At 41.7% G+C, this 14,468-nt stretch overlaps 1 protein-coding gene and 1 pseudogene across 1 annotated transcript; both read left to right on the forward strand.

The window, feature by feature from the left end:
* Window positions 1-1,390: 1,390 nt before the first annotated feature.
* Window positions 1,391-9,282, forward strand: ltc4s (leukotriene C4 synthase). Its single transcript, XM_030786060.1, has 5 exons — window positions 1,391-1,460; window positions 2,020-2,119; window positions 2,259-2,329; window positions 8,386-8,467; window positions 8,751-9,282. The coding sequence occupies exons 1-5, from the start codon at window positions 1,403-1,405 to the stop codon at window positions 8,905-8,907; spliced, it is 468 nt and encodes a 155-aa protein (XP_030641920.1). The 5' UTR covers window positions 1,391-1,402; the 3' UTR covers window positions 8,908-9,282.
* Window positions 9,283-11,965: 2,683 nt separating this feature from the next.
* LOC115819714 (protein chibby homolog 1 pseudogene) lies at window positions 11,966-12,373 on the forward strand (annotated as a pseudogene).
* The last annotated feature ends 2,095 nt before the right edge of the window (window positions 12,374-14,468 follow it).

Raw genomic sequence — 14,468 nt, forward strand, 5'->3', positions numbered from 1 at the left:
TGGCATAAACAACCACATCAGCTGGACCTTTAGGTTTCAGAAATGTTCATCCAAGTGTAAGTGAGGGGGCTTCTATGTGTATTTATATACTTTTTGTATGTATGCCTTTCCTTTGTTCAGGAGAAGATAGATCTTATTTTTATATGTACATTGTTGCAAATTTTTTGTAAGTATTTTATACTTTTATTATTGTTCTCTGTAAAGCAAGAGTATGATGTAAATATTGTTCTCTAGAAACAGACTGTGTGGCTGTATTTTTTTACTGTGCTGATGACTGGAGTGAGTGGATCAAAACAATTTGCCTTAGCTTATATCGATTCATTGTGGAGACCATGGATACTTCTCACACGGGGCTGGTTGTCACACTGCTTATTACAACTTAACTACTGGGCGCTGTGTAATGAGTTGGACCTTTACGTAGTCCGTTGATGAACGCAACACGAAGAGTTGAGATGAGTCTCATGTTCCGGTTTTCAGAGGCTAGAATTTGTTTTCTCTGTTCAGTGTTTAGTAGGTAAATTTTTATGAATTGGATGTCTACATCAATACACACATTTATATGAAAAGGAGGGAAGATATAGCTTTAAGCTAAGCCTACACTCAAATCAGTACATGAAGCCGTGTGGTGGCCAGCAAAAAATTAAGCTCAAGTAGTCAGATGAGGACGGTGGCCCCACAAAGTTTGACAGCATACTAATTCATGATAGTTTTTCTCATGGAATTGTTTACATGTCTTAAACTAGGATGGTTTGCCTTATTTTGCATAAAGTAATGTTCATTTGTTGTCTATAAATTTAAAAAATCAAATAAGCTGAGCATGTTAGAAAATCTCTCAATTTTATCCCTCTATAAACGCTCGAAAACGTAACCCATCCCGCTGCCTATGACCGCCAACTCCACGATATGGTTTGATGTCAGAAACTGACAGCGTGTATTTTACGGTTTCCTCGTTTTCGAATAAGCCTCGAGGACCAATATCGTGTAAATTTCTACCCACGACTTAAATCGTTCCTATAGGCTAACACTGTAGTTAGAATTGCAAGACGCACCGAGGCTAAGAGATAACACCCAGGAGTGAAAAGTGCCTGGCCCCGGTCTCGCTACTCCCGCCGACAGCTCGTGTTAATTAGTTACGGAATGTAATTATAACTGGCATCAGTTCATCCTCACTTGTAGTTATAACACTGATATTTTTCGACAACAGCCCTTTTGTACTCTAACCTGTATTTTCCCCGCTTAACGAATACGTTTAGTGATCGCTTTGATTACTTGCCAGTATTGCTGTTATAGTCTGGTGTCGCGCTCCGCCTTCATTTTGCGTTCCTAAGTACACTGCTTATTTCCATCGAATGACATTTTGAAAAAGACAAACTACCGCATCCTCCTTAGTTGCAACAGCAGAATGCTTGACCGACTTGTTCTCGTTGCGGCTGTGACCGTGCTTGGAGTACTCGAGCAAGGTGAAGTAGTTCTCTTTTGAAGTAAACCTTCCGTATGGCCTTTCACAACAGCAAAGAAAATGTAGAATTCAAATGAGAGTTAAGGGTATAATAATGTATATGAAGGTCTGAGCTTCGCTTAAGAGGATGTCTGTTGTATTGAAAGCGTTAGTGATTAGCGATTATCATTATGCGTAACTGTGATGTGGGGTAGAGAAATACAAGCGTGCGCATGTTTGGAGATTACAACTCGCGTCAAGCGAAAAATCCTGTCCGAAATTTAATCTGCGCATTTTCGGTTATAAAATCGTGTCAATACGAACGCAATGCAACGCATAACCCATTTCATGAAGCTTTCAGATGTTTGTTTTGTTTCATAGTGCGTCTTTGTGAACGTTGCTTTTTTTATGAAAAGCATTGCAACACGTCTAAATCATACAAAGAAATAGATGAGTTCGGCATATTCTTCACTTTACCGAAACATCTCAGTTAATTCTAAAATGTAGACCCGTTCGTTTTATATTTTCGTTGTTTAAGTTGAGACGCTTTACTGCAATGGAATTTCTTTGCTCTCCTTCAGCCTATTTCTCTCTCCAAGTGATCTATGCAAGACGCAAGTACTCCGTCTCGCCTCCAAACACATCGGGTCCCCCAGAGTTCGAGAGAATCTTTCGGGCACAGTGAGTTCACTACATAGTTGTAACAGTGTAGCGGTCTTTACTGTAGCTATTTTAGAGCAGCATATTGTGTTTAGCCTATCAGGTTGTATGCATTGCCTAAAGTAACCTTCTCATCGCTTGTTTTCTGTCTTTTTTCTAGAGCAAACTGTTCTGAATATTTCCCAATTTTCATAATCACACTGTGGGTGTCTGGGCTTTTCTTCAACCAAGGTGAGCGCACCAAACTACATTCCCATGTGCTTATGTTGAAGTTATTTATATGATATTAAATTAACGCTGACATATTGTTGATGTATATTGTTGCTGATGTGAAACTGAAAGTGACATATTGTTGACTGGCTCCACCAATGTGGATAATGTAGGCTTGCGATGATATTGGCTAGGTAGCCTATAGATTATAGTGTTGCAGATAGCGTAAATGAGGTCTAATTTATAAACGCTGCGTCTGAACAATAGCACCCTAAATGCACAAAATTTCTCTGAATGGTGGCCTAGACCTTCAAGTAGCCTATTTTATGTGTTGTTCACAAATCGGTGTTCAAACAGTCATTATCAAGTTTTTACCTTACTTGATGAAGAAAACTGTTCGTGTGCCTGTGCTCGTGAATGAGCGTATATGTGTTTTTGTAACGCGCGATGATTCTTCGCATCTATTCGCATCTAATCTGTGTGATAAACCGTCTGCATGTGTGAGACGATTTAGTTGACAATAAAAGGAAGAAACGAAGAGATCAGTTTCTTTAGGCATATTGGACAATACAATATTTATGGCGACGAGGACTGAAATGAATTAAGAGACATTCAAGTGGCAAGTAGTACGATACGGATTTCATGTTCATTGACGAAACTAAAGCCTACGTACAACTCGTTAATTTAGTAACCTAAATTTGCGCAGCAAGATGGAGGTCGCTGAACGTGGAGAAGGCTCTGCTGCTGACGGTCCTGGAAATGCCGCTGCTGGACAAGTTCCTGCACCGCAAGTAGCCGGACATACACATGCACAAATATCACGGCCGACCCCACTGAATCTAGGAGCTGTAGACTTATACACAGAATATACTATGTGGATGCTGTCGTACAACTTTTTTGAGATAGCCAGTGGAACGATACATGCTACAGACGAGGTGAGAAGAGCCGCTTGGCTGCATTGTATAGGAGCGCCAGTGCAACGAATCTTTGCAGATTTGCCAGGTGAGAAAACGACATATGCTGAAACTGTCGAAGCACTGAGAACCTACTTTACACCTCAGAGAATGTAGTGCTCGAAAGGCATAAATTTAGCCGAAGAACACAATCACAGGAAGAGATAATTGATGTCTACGTTAATGCGTTGAGAGAATTGGCTAGATCGTGTGACTTCGACGCACCCGAACCTGACGTGATAAGAGATGAATCATGGAGAAGTGTGCAGATAAGAGATTTCGTGACAGATTGTTAACAGGAAGAAAGGCTCACATTGGAAGGAATTCTAAAAGTAGCGAGACTTTTTAAAGCTGCAAAGCTGCATAGAATCTAAAGCGCTATCAGAAAGCAGTAAACCCAGAGATAGCCACGTGAACTTCAATAAAAGCGGACGTGCAGCGCGCGCGGGACACAGAGAAAGAGGGACTCTAAAAAAAGACGGGGACGGTGCTGACAGCGGTCCTTCTTGTCACAAGTGCGGGCTGTCCAATCATAAGCTAGATGAATGTAGAGTCAGAACAGCTAAATGTCTGTGCTGCAAGAAATTTGGTCATTATGCACGCGTTTGTAGGAAGAAGAACAGTTCAACAGAGGAAAAAGAAATCAGCAAAAGCAAACCTGAAATGAAATCAAAATCAAAAGAGAAGCCTATTAGGAGTAGGCGATTTGTGGGGAAATGAGGGGGGATGCCATCCACCTTGTTAGCAAAATGACCAAAATGCGTCCCCCTTGTTAACCTGCCTTCCCCCCATATACTCTATAGAGTAGTGTCAGTGTCCATTGAGCCATCCCCCGTTAAAAAATAACAGATCACTTACTGCCTCTTAGGGTAGTGAATGCGCCGACTTCAGACTCAGATGAATCAGTTTATTCTGCAGATCCTGAAGGTAGAGAAACAATCCAGATCAATGGTCAAAAAGTGAAAATGGTGATCGTTACAGGAAGTACCTGAAACTTCATAGGAGAAAGTCTTTACAATAGGCTATTCATAAGAAACACACAGTTGAAAATGACAACGAAAAGGGTTTATGCATATGGATAGAGAACCCCTCTACCATGTATTGGACTTTTTGAAGCAGAACTTGTAAAATAAAAGATGATGTCCATGTGATCAGAGGTGACATAGATGCACTGTTGGGAAGGATGTCTAGCTTCACACTGAAAATACTGAACAAAAGAGAGAACTGTCGATGTGTGAGATGATTTAGTCGACAATAAAAGAAATAAACGAAGAGATCAGTTTCTTTACTGGACAATACAACACAGCTCATGAGAAGAAATGATCAGCTTTTAAGAACGTGAAGTTATTTTTCCTCAATATTGTAGGATGCTCCGCTTTGAACATTATGCACTGTCTGTGAGAAGACCACATTACATATAACATACCTCCCTATTTCACAGGATTTAATAATATCACTACTACAAAATACACTTTGTCATATTTGCATGCAAACAACAATAAAAACGGAGTAAATATATTGCAAAATGCAAAACGTCGAGTTATGCATATAACTGCTGTTCCCTGAAGGAGAGGAACAAGGTAAAACACATATATTATGTGATATCATGCCATCGCATGTCTGGCTGAAGACACCTTTATTCATGCCCAAAAAGCAAGTAACATAGGGTGACAAGGACAGGCTCCGCCCTCCCCTTATATTATTATGTTACCCAAATCACTCCACAGTCGCTCTTCACTGAGACCTTACGGCGAAGCGGGGAGGGGAGTGTTGTACTTTGTTCCTCCTCTTCAGAGAACAGCGGTTGTATGCATAACTCGACATTCCCATTCAGTCGATTCACTCGGTGCAACACATATATTATGGGACATGTATTCATACCTCACCGAGCAGAAGCCGAACTGGGGGAAAGGAAAAACATGTTAGTGCAGTCCTGACCCAGAGGAAAGGACAGTGTTGACCAAAGAAGAGGCCACGACATCTAGGCGATAAAAACACACAAATGTATGTGGTGAGGCCCAGCTTGTCACTGCACATTATGTCTTCCACTGATATGCCCTTGAATAGCGCCCAAGAGGTAGCCATGCCACTTGCGGAGTGGACCCGCACCCCTGTTGGTAATTTCATGCCTTTGCTGTCGTAAGCCAATGAAATAGCTTCCACAATCCAGTGGGAGAGACACTGTTTAGACTGGGCTTTGCCTCGAACTGGGTTGGCAAAACAAACAGACACCTGGTCACTCAAACGGAAGTCCTGAGTGTGTAATGTATGTGTGAAGTGCATGCAGGGGGCATAACAAGCATAACCGGCATTGCTCATCTGACACAAATGGGGGAGGATAAAAGAGGAAAAGATCAAAAGCTAGCAAACTGTAAGACATGGCCATGATCTTAGGCACATACACCATATTAGGATGCAGCGTGTCTTTAGAATCCCCGGGCGCAAACTGAGTGCATGAAGGGTGCACTGACAATGAATGGAGGTCAACCACACGCTTTGCTGAAGCTAAGGCAAGGAGCAAGGCCATCTTATATGAGAGAAATCTGTTATCTACAGACAGGCTCAAATGGGGGCTCAAACAGGACCTCCCAGACGACAGTTAAGTCCCATGCTGGGACAGAGGGCTTTGTCACCAGCCTCAGACGGCACACACCCCTCAAGAAGTGCATGGCAAGCAGATACGCACCTGGTGAAACACCGTCAAAACCAACATGACAAGCTGATAGAGCCGCCATATACACCTTTAAGGTGGAAAAAGACTAGCCCTGTTCCAACAGTTCTTGAAGAAATGTTAAAACGTCAACAATGGAACACTGAAGTGGAGTTAGACTCCATTCATGACACCATTGCTCGAATGCACACTACTTATACGAAGACAAACTCCTGGTAGAGGAGGCCCTAGCAGCCTGTATAGTAGCAATAACTTTGGGAGGCAAACCCCGAGCCATTTACCATTCAGTGGGTAAGCATGTAGACACCACAGCTCTGGGCGATGGTGAACCACCTCTCCTCCCGCCTGGGATAAGAGGTCTCTGCGGAGAGGAAGGCACCAAGCTTCCCCTGTTGGCAGACTGATTATTTCCCTGAACCATGGCTTCGAGGGCCAGTGAAAGGTCACCAGGACCAGAGATAGGCCTTCCTGGCACACTCTCTCCAGAGTGGGCAAAATCAGCTCCACTGGAGGAAAGGCATTCAGGAAAAACCTCGGCTATGGCCAGGCCAATGCGTCCACTCCCAGCGGCGTGTTGTGATCCGTCAATGAGAAAAACAGAGGGCAATGATTGTTTTCTCTGAATGCAAAGAGATCTACATTGGCCCTGCCAAACCGATCCCATATCTGTGACACAACATTAGGGTGAAGCCTCCATTCTCTGACATGGGGAGCCCCCCTGAAGAAGAGGTCTGCTCCCGGGTTTAGGCAACCTGAGATATGTGTTGCTCTGAGCGACAGCAGAGATTGCTCCACATCAAGAGAGAATGAACTAACCTCAGGAGCTGAGATGAGCGTAACCCTCCCTGTTCATGTATGACACCACCATTGTTTTGTCTGTTCTTATCAGAACATGGTGGCCTTTCAGCACAGGTAGGAAGCTTTTGACAGGGAAGAAAACTGTCAACAGCTCCAGATAATTGATGTGGAGACATCCCTGAGCAGGGGACCACACCCCCAGCCCGTCATGGAAACATCTGTTTTCACCACTTTGCGGATAAGTAGCCTCTCTATTGGACAACCTTGGCAAAGCAGACAAGGCTCCCTCTACGGCCCCAATGTTGTCACGCAGGTCTAGGTCACCATAATTCTCCTTTGGAGATAACGGTGGTGTGACAATATCCAACTCTGAAAGGCGCGCATTAATAATAGACATAGCGGTAGCATTGCTATCATTGATGTCATCATACCTAACAGCTGTAGGTATTTGCGAAACATGAGTTTATGTCCCGACTGAATATGTGCACGACGGCTGTGAAATGTGTTCGCTCTGCGCTCTGACAGATACGCATGACTGGTGAGAGAGCATATTTCCAATCCGATGAAAGAGAATTTCTGACTCGGAATCAGAGAACTCTTTTTCATGTTTATTGAGAAACCCAGATTCTGAAGCTGAGCTTGCACTGCAGCAGTGTGCGCTCTTCGACTTGCTCCCTCAAACGTGACATTATAGCCAGGTCGTCTAAATAGGCCATAACGTGTATGCCCTGACTCTGAAGCGTGGCTAACGCCACTCGACAAACTTCATGAAAGTGCGAGGTGCCAGCGCAAGGCGAATGGTAGAACCAGGTATTCGTAGGCTGTGCCCACGAATGCAAACCATAGGTACCGCCTGTGATCCGGACACACAAAGGCATAATATCTGATAATATATGTGTTGTACTGAGTGAATCAACTGAAAGGGGACCACTCTCACCCTACATTACTCTGCTTCAGCTTTTGCCCTCACACACATTTCTTCCAACAAATGGAAAGGATGTGTGTGGCTAGTTCAAGGAAATTAAATCAAATACAGTGAAAACATATTCTGCCAAAATGGAAATTCCATCTGTGTGTGTGTGCTGCTGATAAGAGCAAAGAACTATTACGGAAACAGGGTTACTGTTGCAGTTTGCTTACTTTGTGACAACTTCAATAACCCAGTTAAACTGAAAGCTCTTTATTCCTCTTTCTGGAAGTAATGGACCTTTTAGAACAGGAGCTTAAGCAGAACAGTTTGATGCCAGAAAATGTATTGCTGAGAGACCGATGTTTTAAGATTCATGAGAACTGCTAAATTCTTTGTTCAATCTTGATTTGGGGTTTTGTATGAGTGAGTCGTGAAGGATGTCATCTGATTATCTGGTATGTCACCACACCAGAACCTAAAAGTTACAGGGATTAAAACAGTGCTTACGAAGGCCGTGTGAAGAGTTTGAAAGGAGCACATAAACACATTTTAATGTTTGTTAAATAAACCAATTGTTCCTTTAGAGATTTATTTTTTCAGCATAACCTCCGCGCACTTTATAACTTTCTAACCCTAACCCTAACCCTGAGTTCTGCTACAGCTGTAGTTAGAAATTTCAGAAATCGAAGTTTCTGCAAATTTGGAATTAATTCACACTCTTTTTTCTGTTCCTCTCACCTCTAAGCTGCTGCTGCCTTCCTTGGGCTCTTTTACCTTTATGGACGATACAAGTACTTCCATGGCTACGCAGAGTCTGCAATGGGAAGGTAGGGAGTGCAGTTGCACTCTTGCTTAGCTCAAGCCTTGGCTGACAGGCTTATCTGATATCTCATGTAAATAAATATACTATTCTTTCTTTTCAATGTCTGTAAAAAAGAGAAAATAAGAACCCAATATAATTTGTCTCTCAAATGTTCTCTCTCTCTCTCTCTCTCTCTCACTCACTCACTCACTCACTCACACACACACACACACACACACACACACACACACACACACACACACACACACACACACACATATATCTCTCTCTCTTCTACCCACCCTCAGACTAGAGCCCCTATATTTCAGTGCTAAAGTACAGTGGGCGCTGATAGCTTTGTGTGGTCTGGGAGTGGCTTCAACCATGTGTCAGCTCTATGCTGGTGTAGACATATCCCATCTACTCAGCGACATTCTGGGGCTATCTGAGGTCAAGGAAGCCTGATGAACCCAAGGAAGAGCAAGGAGATAAGCAAAGGAAACCGGAGTTATAGGAACAGTTTAAGGGTCATGGCAGTTCAAGGGTTATGGCTGCCATTTTTGGGATTTTTACACAAAATGAGGGAAGTATGATCTCCTATTCAGAGATTTTTTTAAAATTGTTTTTTTACATGGAGTTAGTAGATAGACATCAATATGTACCTGTCATTTCAGCGTAGTTGGAGTATATGCTGTGGTGAGTGTGATGATTATGAAACAACCACACTGATCTTGCAAAAAACAAAAATGAGATAAGCATCAGCATGTCCTATTTATAATGATCTGATATTACTTCTGTAACGGTTACTGGTGCTTCTGTAACAGTGGCATGAAACTAGGCCAAGAAAAACAACTCTTCAGTCACTCTTTTTTATGTGTTCTCTGCCTTAAAAAACATGTCCCCTTTTAACTCAGACAGATAGTGAAAATGTTGCACCTAACGATATATATTTTGCACTTCTGAAAGCACACCTTTAAATTTGTTTGTATTTGACTATGTAAATGTGTTTTGATAAGAAATGTTGACGGTTGGGTTCCTCTGAAAGGAGCAGTTGATGCTTGTGGTGGATAAATAACATAACCATTGATATGTGTTCTGTTGATCTTCACAGAGTAAGCTCAGGATGTGAGCACTAAATGAGCTACTGTTGTTGTCATTGTTGTTGTTATTGTTGTTTGTGTTGAATGTTTGTGACCTTGTTTCATTTTTGGACAATCTAGCATTCTCTAGGGTCAAGTAGTGGTTTGATAGTAACATTTAATATGTAGGTTAATATGCTAATGCTTCCCCCCCCCCCCCCCTTTTTCTTTTCTTTTTTTTTAAATCACTGTCTACTCATGTGTTAAATTGTTTACTTTTGAAAGGGATCATTGCAGATTTGGTTAATTACATCTTTGTGTGTGTGTCTTTTGCAAATATTAATGATAACACTTAAAATCAGATTAAATGTTTATATTTATTTTGAAGGTGTACCTATGTAATAAAACAATTTCAACTGTTGCAACTAGCACTTCTGAAGACCTCAAGACCTCTTTCCTTGGTACCAACTGGATCAGCATATTTTTGCTGTAGAAAAAGACTAATATTGACAATATAGTAAATAATAAAATACTATATATATATAGATATAGATATAGATATAGATATAGATATAGATATAATATATATATACGTGTGTGTGTGTGTGTGTGTGTGTGTGTATTCACATCAGAAATGGATATATTTTTTGGAGAGGTTTAACTATCTTTTTTTGCTAATTGATTCTGAAACAACATCATTGTTTTTCTTGAGAGTGAATCTCTAGTATGTATATTGGGGGGTATTCCAGAATGCGGGTTTAGTGGAAACTCAGAGTTGGTTAACTCAGAGTAAGTGGTAAACCTCCTGCTCTTCTATTAGCAGGTGTACTGGTTCCTCTGAGTTAACTAACCCGCTTGCTGGACCACCCCCTCCCCGGTTTAGTGAATGATTGGCACAGACTACTGGAATGAGATCGAAATGAAGGCAAACTCATGTCAGCCGTTTAGAGCTTCTTCTGTTTTACAAGGTGACAGTGAGGGAACTAGCATTAACCTTAAAATCAGGAGGAGATGAGGGTAAGTCTTGAGTCCCCGAAGAGCTAGCCTGAAGATCGAACTGGGCTTTACATTACTTTGTTTTGATTGCATTTCCTTGTATCACCACAAAGTGACGCCAAAGCACGTAAGAATACCAATCTGAATGACAGAATGGGGAGCACTTAAGTTTATCGTAGTCTTACATTTACATTTGATGAGTGAGATGTATATGTAGGAATGACCAGTTATTTCCTCTGATCAAGCATCTTTCACCTCAACCTTATGTGCAAGAAGTCTACTGAAATATTAGACCAAGGACTACTGCATATAGTCAAAGCGTATAAAAAGGACAGTGAGAAAATGCGTCCCTGTTTCAAGGGGAATGTTTGTAAATGGACTAGTAAACATACCAACGGGGCCTCTCATGCACACGAAAACAAATTTTTCCTTCTATGATGTCCATTCTTAGTGTAAAAAATGTTTTGTTTTTTCCAGCCTGCATTTTGTTGGATTTTTTGTTGTATTGGCTTTTTAAGCAACAAAGACACATCTTGCAGACGTATGTGCTTGTGTTGGAGGCTTCTGTGGTAAACACTTGTCAGGAAAAGAGCAGTAATAGTAGGGCAGAGCTTTAGCATCTGGCTGTTTCTGATGGCTAACTGGAAGAAATAATGCTTTCCACATGAAATAAAAGAGGAGAGGAAATCAGTTCCTCATCTGGATGATTTTGGAATCACTGGCCACTGTCAGCTTTCAGAAACACCTTTTATTAATCCGCATGCAGGTTTTTATTCGCGTTTACTATTTCATTAACCTAAATTCTGTTTAGCTCTGAAGCAGTGTGTGATTTAGCTAGCCATGGAGAAGAGACAGTCAAAGTGCGTCTCACAGACAGATTTATGTATATTTATGTCTTAATTTATGGAAAACAGTAAACTCCATTACAACCATGAGGGATACTTTATCGTTACTTAGCAACGGCACGGCTCCGTATAGTAATAACGTGAGTGAGCTATTTTACCTGGCATCATTTCATTTAATTCATGGTTAAACAGCAAATGCCTGATACCATCTTAGTATTAATTTATGTTATAACCATCTAACGGGATACACGCAGACGGGATGATTATTGAATTTGCCTTGTAAGTAGTAAGCATGAGCTACGTCGCCGTAATGCTCACACTTTGGTAAGATGTCCACGCTGACACTTCTGCATAGGAATGAAATGGAGGAAGTATAATATCTGAACAACATAGCCGCAGCTAAAACCTATCAGACCACACGGAGACAGTAACCTTTTTAGCACTCTAAGGTGAGAGGCCATTTGCCTTGAAGAATCGGTTTCCGTAACAACAGAAAGTTACAGTTATCCTAAATTATACAGTAGTATACCTGGTATGATAATTTTCCAAATTATGTCTCCCAGAACCACCACTCAGACAGAGGGTGTCTCACGCTGACTAGAGATGTCCGTTCTTAGGGAGATATTGGATAAACTTGGTGGGCCCACCATTGAATGTTCGCGTGTCTGGAAACCGAAGAAAAGCCCAGTCCGTCAGGTTGCCTCTCTCTCTACCCTGTACGTCCTTGATTATAACTCCCGTCTCCATGAGTTGGGCCTCCATGCTGGACCACCAACACTCACCCTTGGAGGTCAAACCCTTACCTTCTCAAATGGCCAATGGGTGAGTTCTGAGTCCATGCAGAACTCACAGGAAAGATTCAGAACTCGCAATCTGCGCAGAAAGATCCACAAACTGCAGATGGAGAACAAAGAGCTGAAGCTACGTGTGGAGGTTCTGATGGACATGCTGACACACACTGTAATCCATCTGCAGGCTCTGGAGAACCTGCAGATCCAATCAGACAGTTGACGACGAGGCCCCTGAATGCATTTAACAAGCGATTCCAATTCTTCTCTTATCTGACCATCAAACAAGAAGACGGAGAATATGAAAAGACTTTACAGGAAGTCTTCGTCATGACAAACGTTCAAATATGCAGTCTCTCTAAACTGAGAAAACTCCCCAGGAGACAAAAAACAGTAAATGGCTTTGAAGTGAGATCGATCTCTCGTTCTCATTCTTCTCTCTCTTACTGAATCATACTTTGGTTTTTGTACTGTGAAAAATGTATGTCACTCTCTGACATAAATCAGTTCTAGATTAAATGAGTGGAGAATCTGTAGATGTTTGTTTACTGTGCATCTGAAGGCATCAGCTGAAGTTCTCATGTGATCATGCTTATCAGTCACATCATTCAAGTCATTTTTGCTTGTGCTTGAATTCAGAGTTTGCTGCTCTGCCAGTTTGTTTCAGTCTGCTCTTGTAAGATTGTGAAAAGACAGCAGCTCTTAAGATCACTTTGTGGTGTGACAAGTTTTAAGGGCAAAAAGGGGGGTGGGGGGTCAGGAAAAAGCTGGTCTTCATTTAACGTATCAAACAAAGTGGTAGACATTAGAGGGTCATTGAGATCTGGGAGAAGAAAGGAGGAATTTGTTTCCTTGAATCAAGTAAAAGTCCCAGTTCTTTTTGCAACGTCTTTTGAACCCCATCTGGTATGTAATGATGTGGACGAATCAACAAGTTGCGATGCGTTTGGGGGGAGGGATGGGTGCATAGGGTGCAGCGAGGGGCACCCGTAGGCACAGGATATCTTTACAAAAGCACAAACTCACATGATTTTAACCTCTAAAGGTTTTTTTAAGAAGGAAAACGATCTCATATTTGTAGTACAAACGAAATTACACTTTGCGAAATAGAAAAGAACCCGCTTATCACTCATCAAATAAGATTTGCGGGAAAAAAAAAAACAAAAAACATCAACAACAAAAAACACCTTTCAGTTACACTGCGAGGCTTTAGGATGACATTTTCCTTTGTAGCACAAAAAGCGAGTAGCAAAGGAGCAAAACAGCGAAAAATAAGTGGTATTTATCTATAAAGTCCCAGAGACACCCTTGTTAATTGCAGATCGTCAGTTATTAGCTAAGGGAAGCCTGCGAGAGCAATCGGAGTCTGCGTAGGTGTCAGTCGTTCTCAGGTGATGGCGCCCCATACTACCCTTGCAGCTTAAGCTAATTGCTGTTTCCGCGTTTTGTCATTTCTCACGTAAAGTTATTGAGTAAATCCATGACTCCTGGCTCAGAGACTTCTGACACTTTTCATACGCTCTCACACCACACGTCAATTTCCTGTTTTAGTGAAAAACACATTTACAACCGATAACGTCGCCGCACGTTATCAGCAGTCGGGCAGACAGCGGTGCGTCTGTACTGACAAGTTATCAGGACGCACGGCGCGGCGTTGAGTGTCTGCTACAAGTTACTGTACAACAAAGCACACCTGAGTTAAAGCAAGTCCTTACCCGTGGGAGGAGCCTCTATACTCTCATACAAACCCTGTAACGCGAATGGGATTCACATACTGTACAGCTCATACAGTTCAGCACTGTACATAAACTCAGGAGTTCAAAATGGTCCAGTGTTCGAATTTAACTGGACCATTTATCACTTTAAACAGAGGAAAATATTTCATCCAGTGTTATTGATCCTATTGATGTACTTTCTTTCTGTGTTTGCGTCCTCTCTTCTATTTCTAGGCGGGCTTTCTAGTTTGATAAAATCTAGTCTGTTTCCTGGACAAAAGTATCTTGCAGGATCCACTGTCTCTGAACGTGTTTTTCTCCTTCATTTACTTTTCATACAATTTTACTGTTTGTACATGGAGCTACTTTCCAACCCTCCAAATCCCATTTTTCAATGCCCCTTCCCCCCGTTTTCCCGACTCCTCATTTCAGCAACAAAATGACTCCATAAATTTAGTAAAATGCAGGAAAACAGTCTCTGAAATTAACAATTTTCTGGGGGAAGATCCCCAGATACCCTGGTTAGGTTTGGTCTCCCAATTTAGGCTGTGATGTCTGGAGGTTGGTAAGTATGCTGATCATCCATACTTATTCATCATTGAC

The sequence above is a fragment of the Chanos chanos genome, chromosome 1, assembly GCF_902362185.1.
Source record: "Chanos chanos chromosome 1, fChaCha1.1, whole genome shotgun sequence".
Classification (NCBI taxonomy): Eukaryota; Metazoa; Chordata; class Actinopteri; order Gonorynchiformes; family Chanidae; genus Chanos; species Chanos chanos.

What these genes read in the sequence shown, in the direction of transcription:
- ltc4s (XM_030786060.1), top strand. Translation starts at nt 1,403, where the DNA reads ATGCTTGACCGACTTGTTCTCGTTGCGGCTGTGACCGTGCTTGGAGTA. An exon ending in GCTTGGAGTACTCGAGCAAG is followed by an intron (nt 1,461 to 2,019) that starts GTGAAGTAGTTC and finishes GCTCTCCTTCAG; the next exon opens with CCTATTTCTCTCTCCAAGTG. An exon ending in TGGGCTTTTCTTCAACCAAG is followed by an intron (nt 2,330 to 8,385) that starts GTGAGCGCACCA and finishes CTCACCTCTAAG; the next exon opens with CTGCTGCTGCCTTCCTTGGG.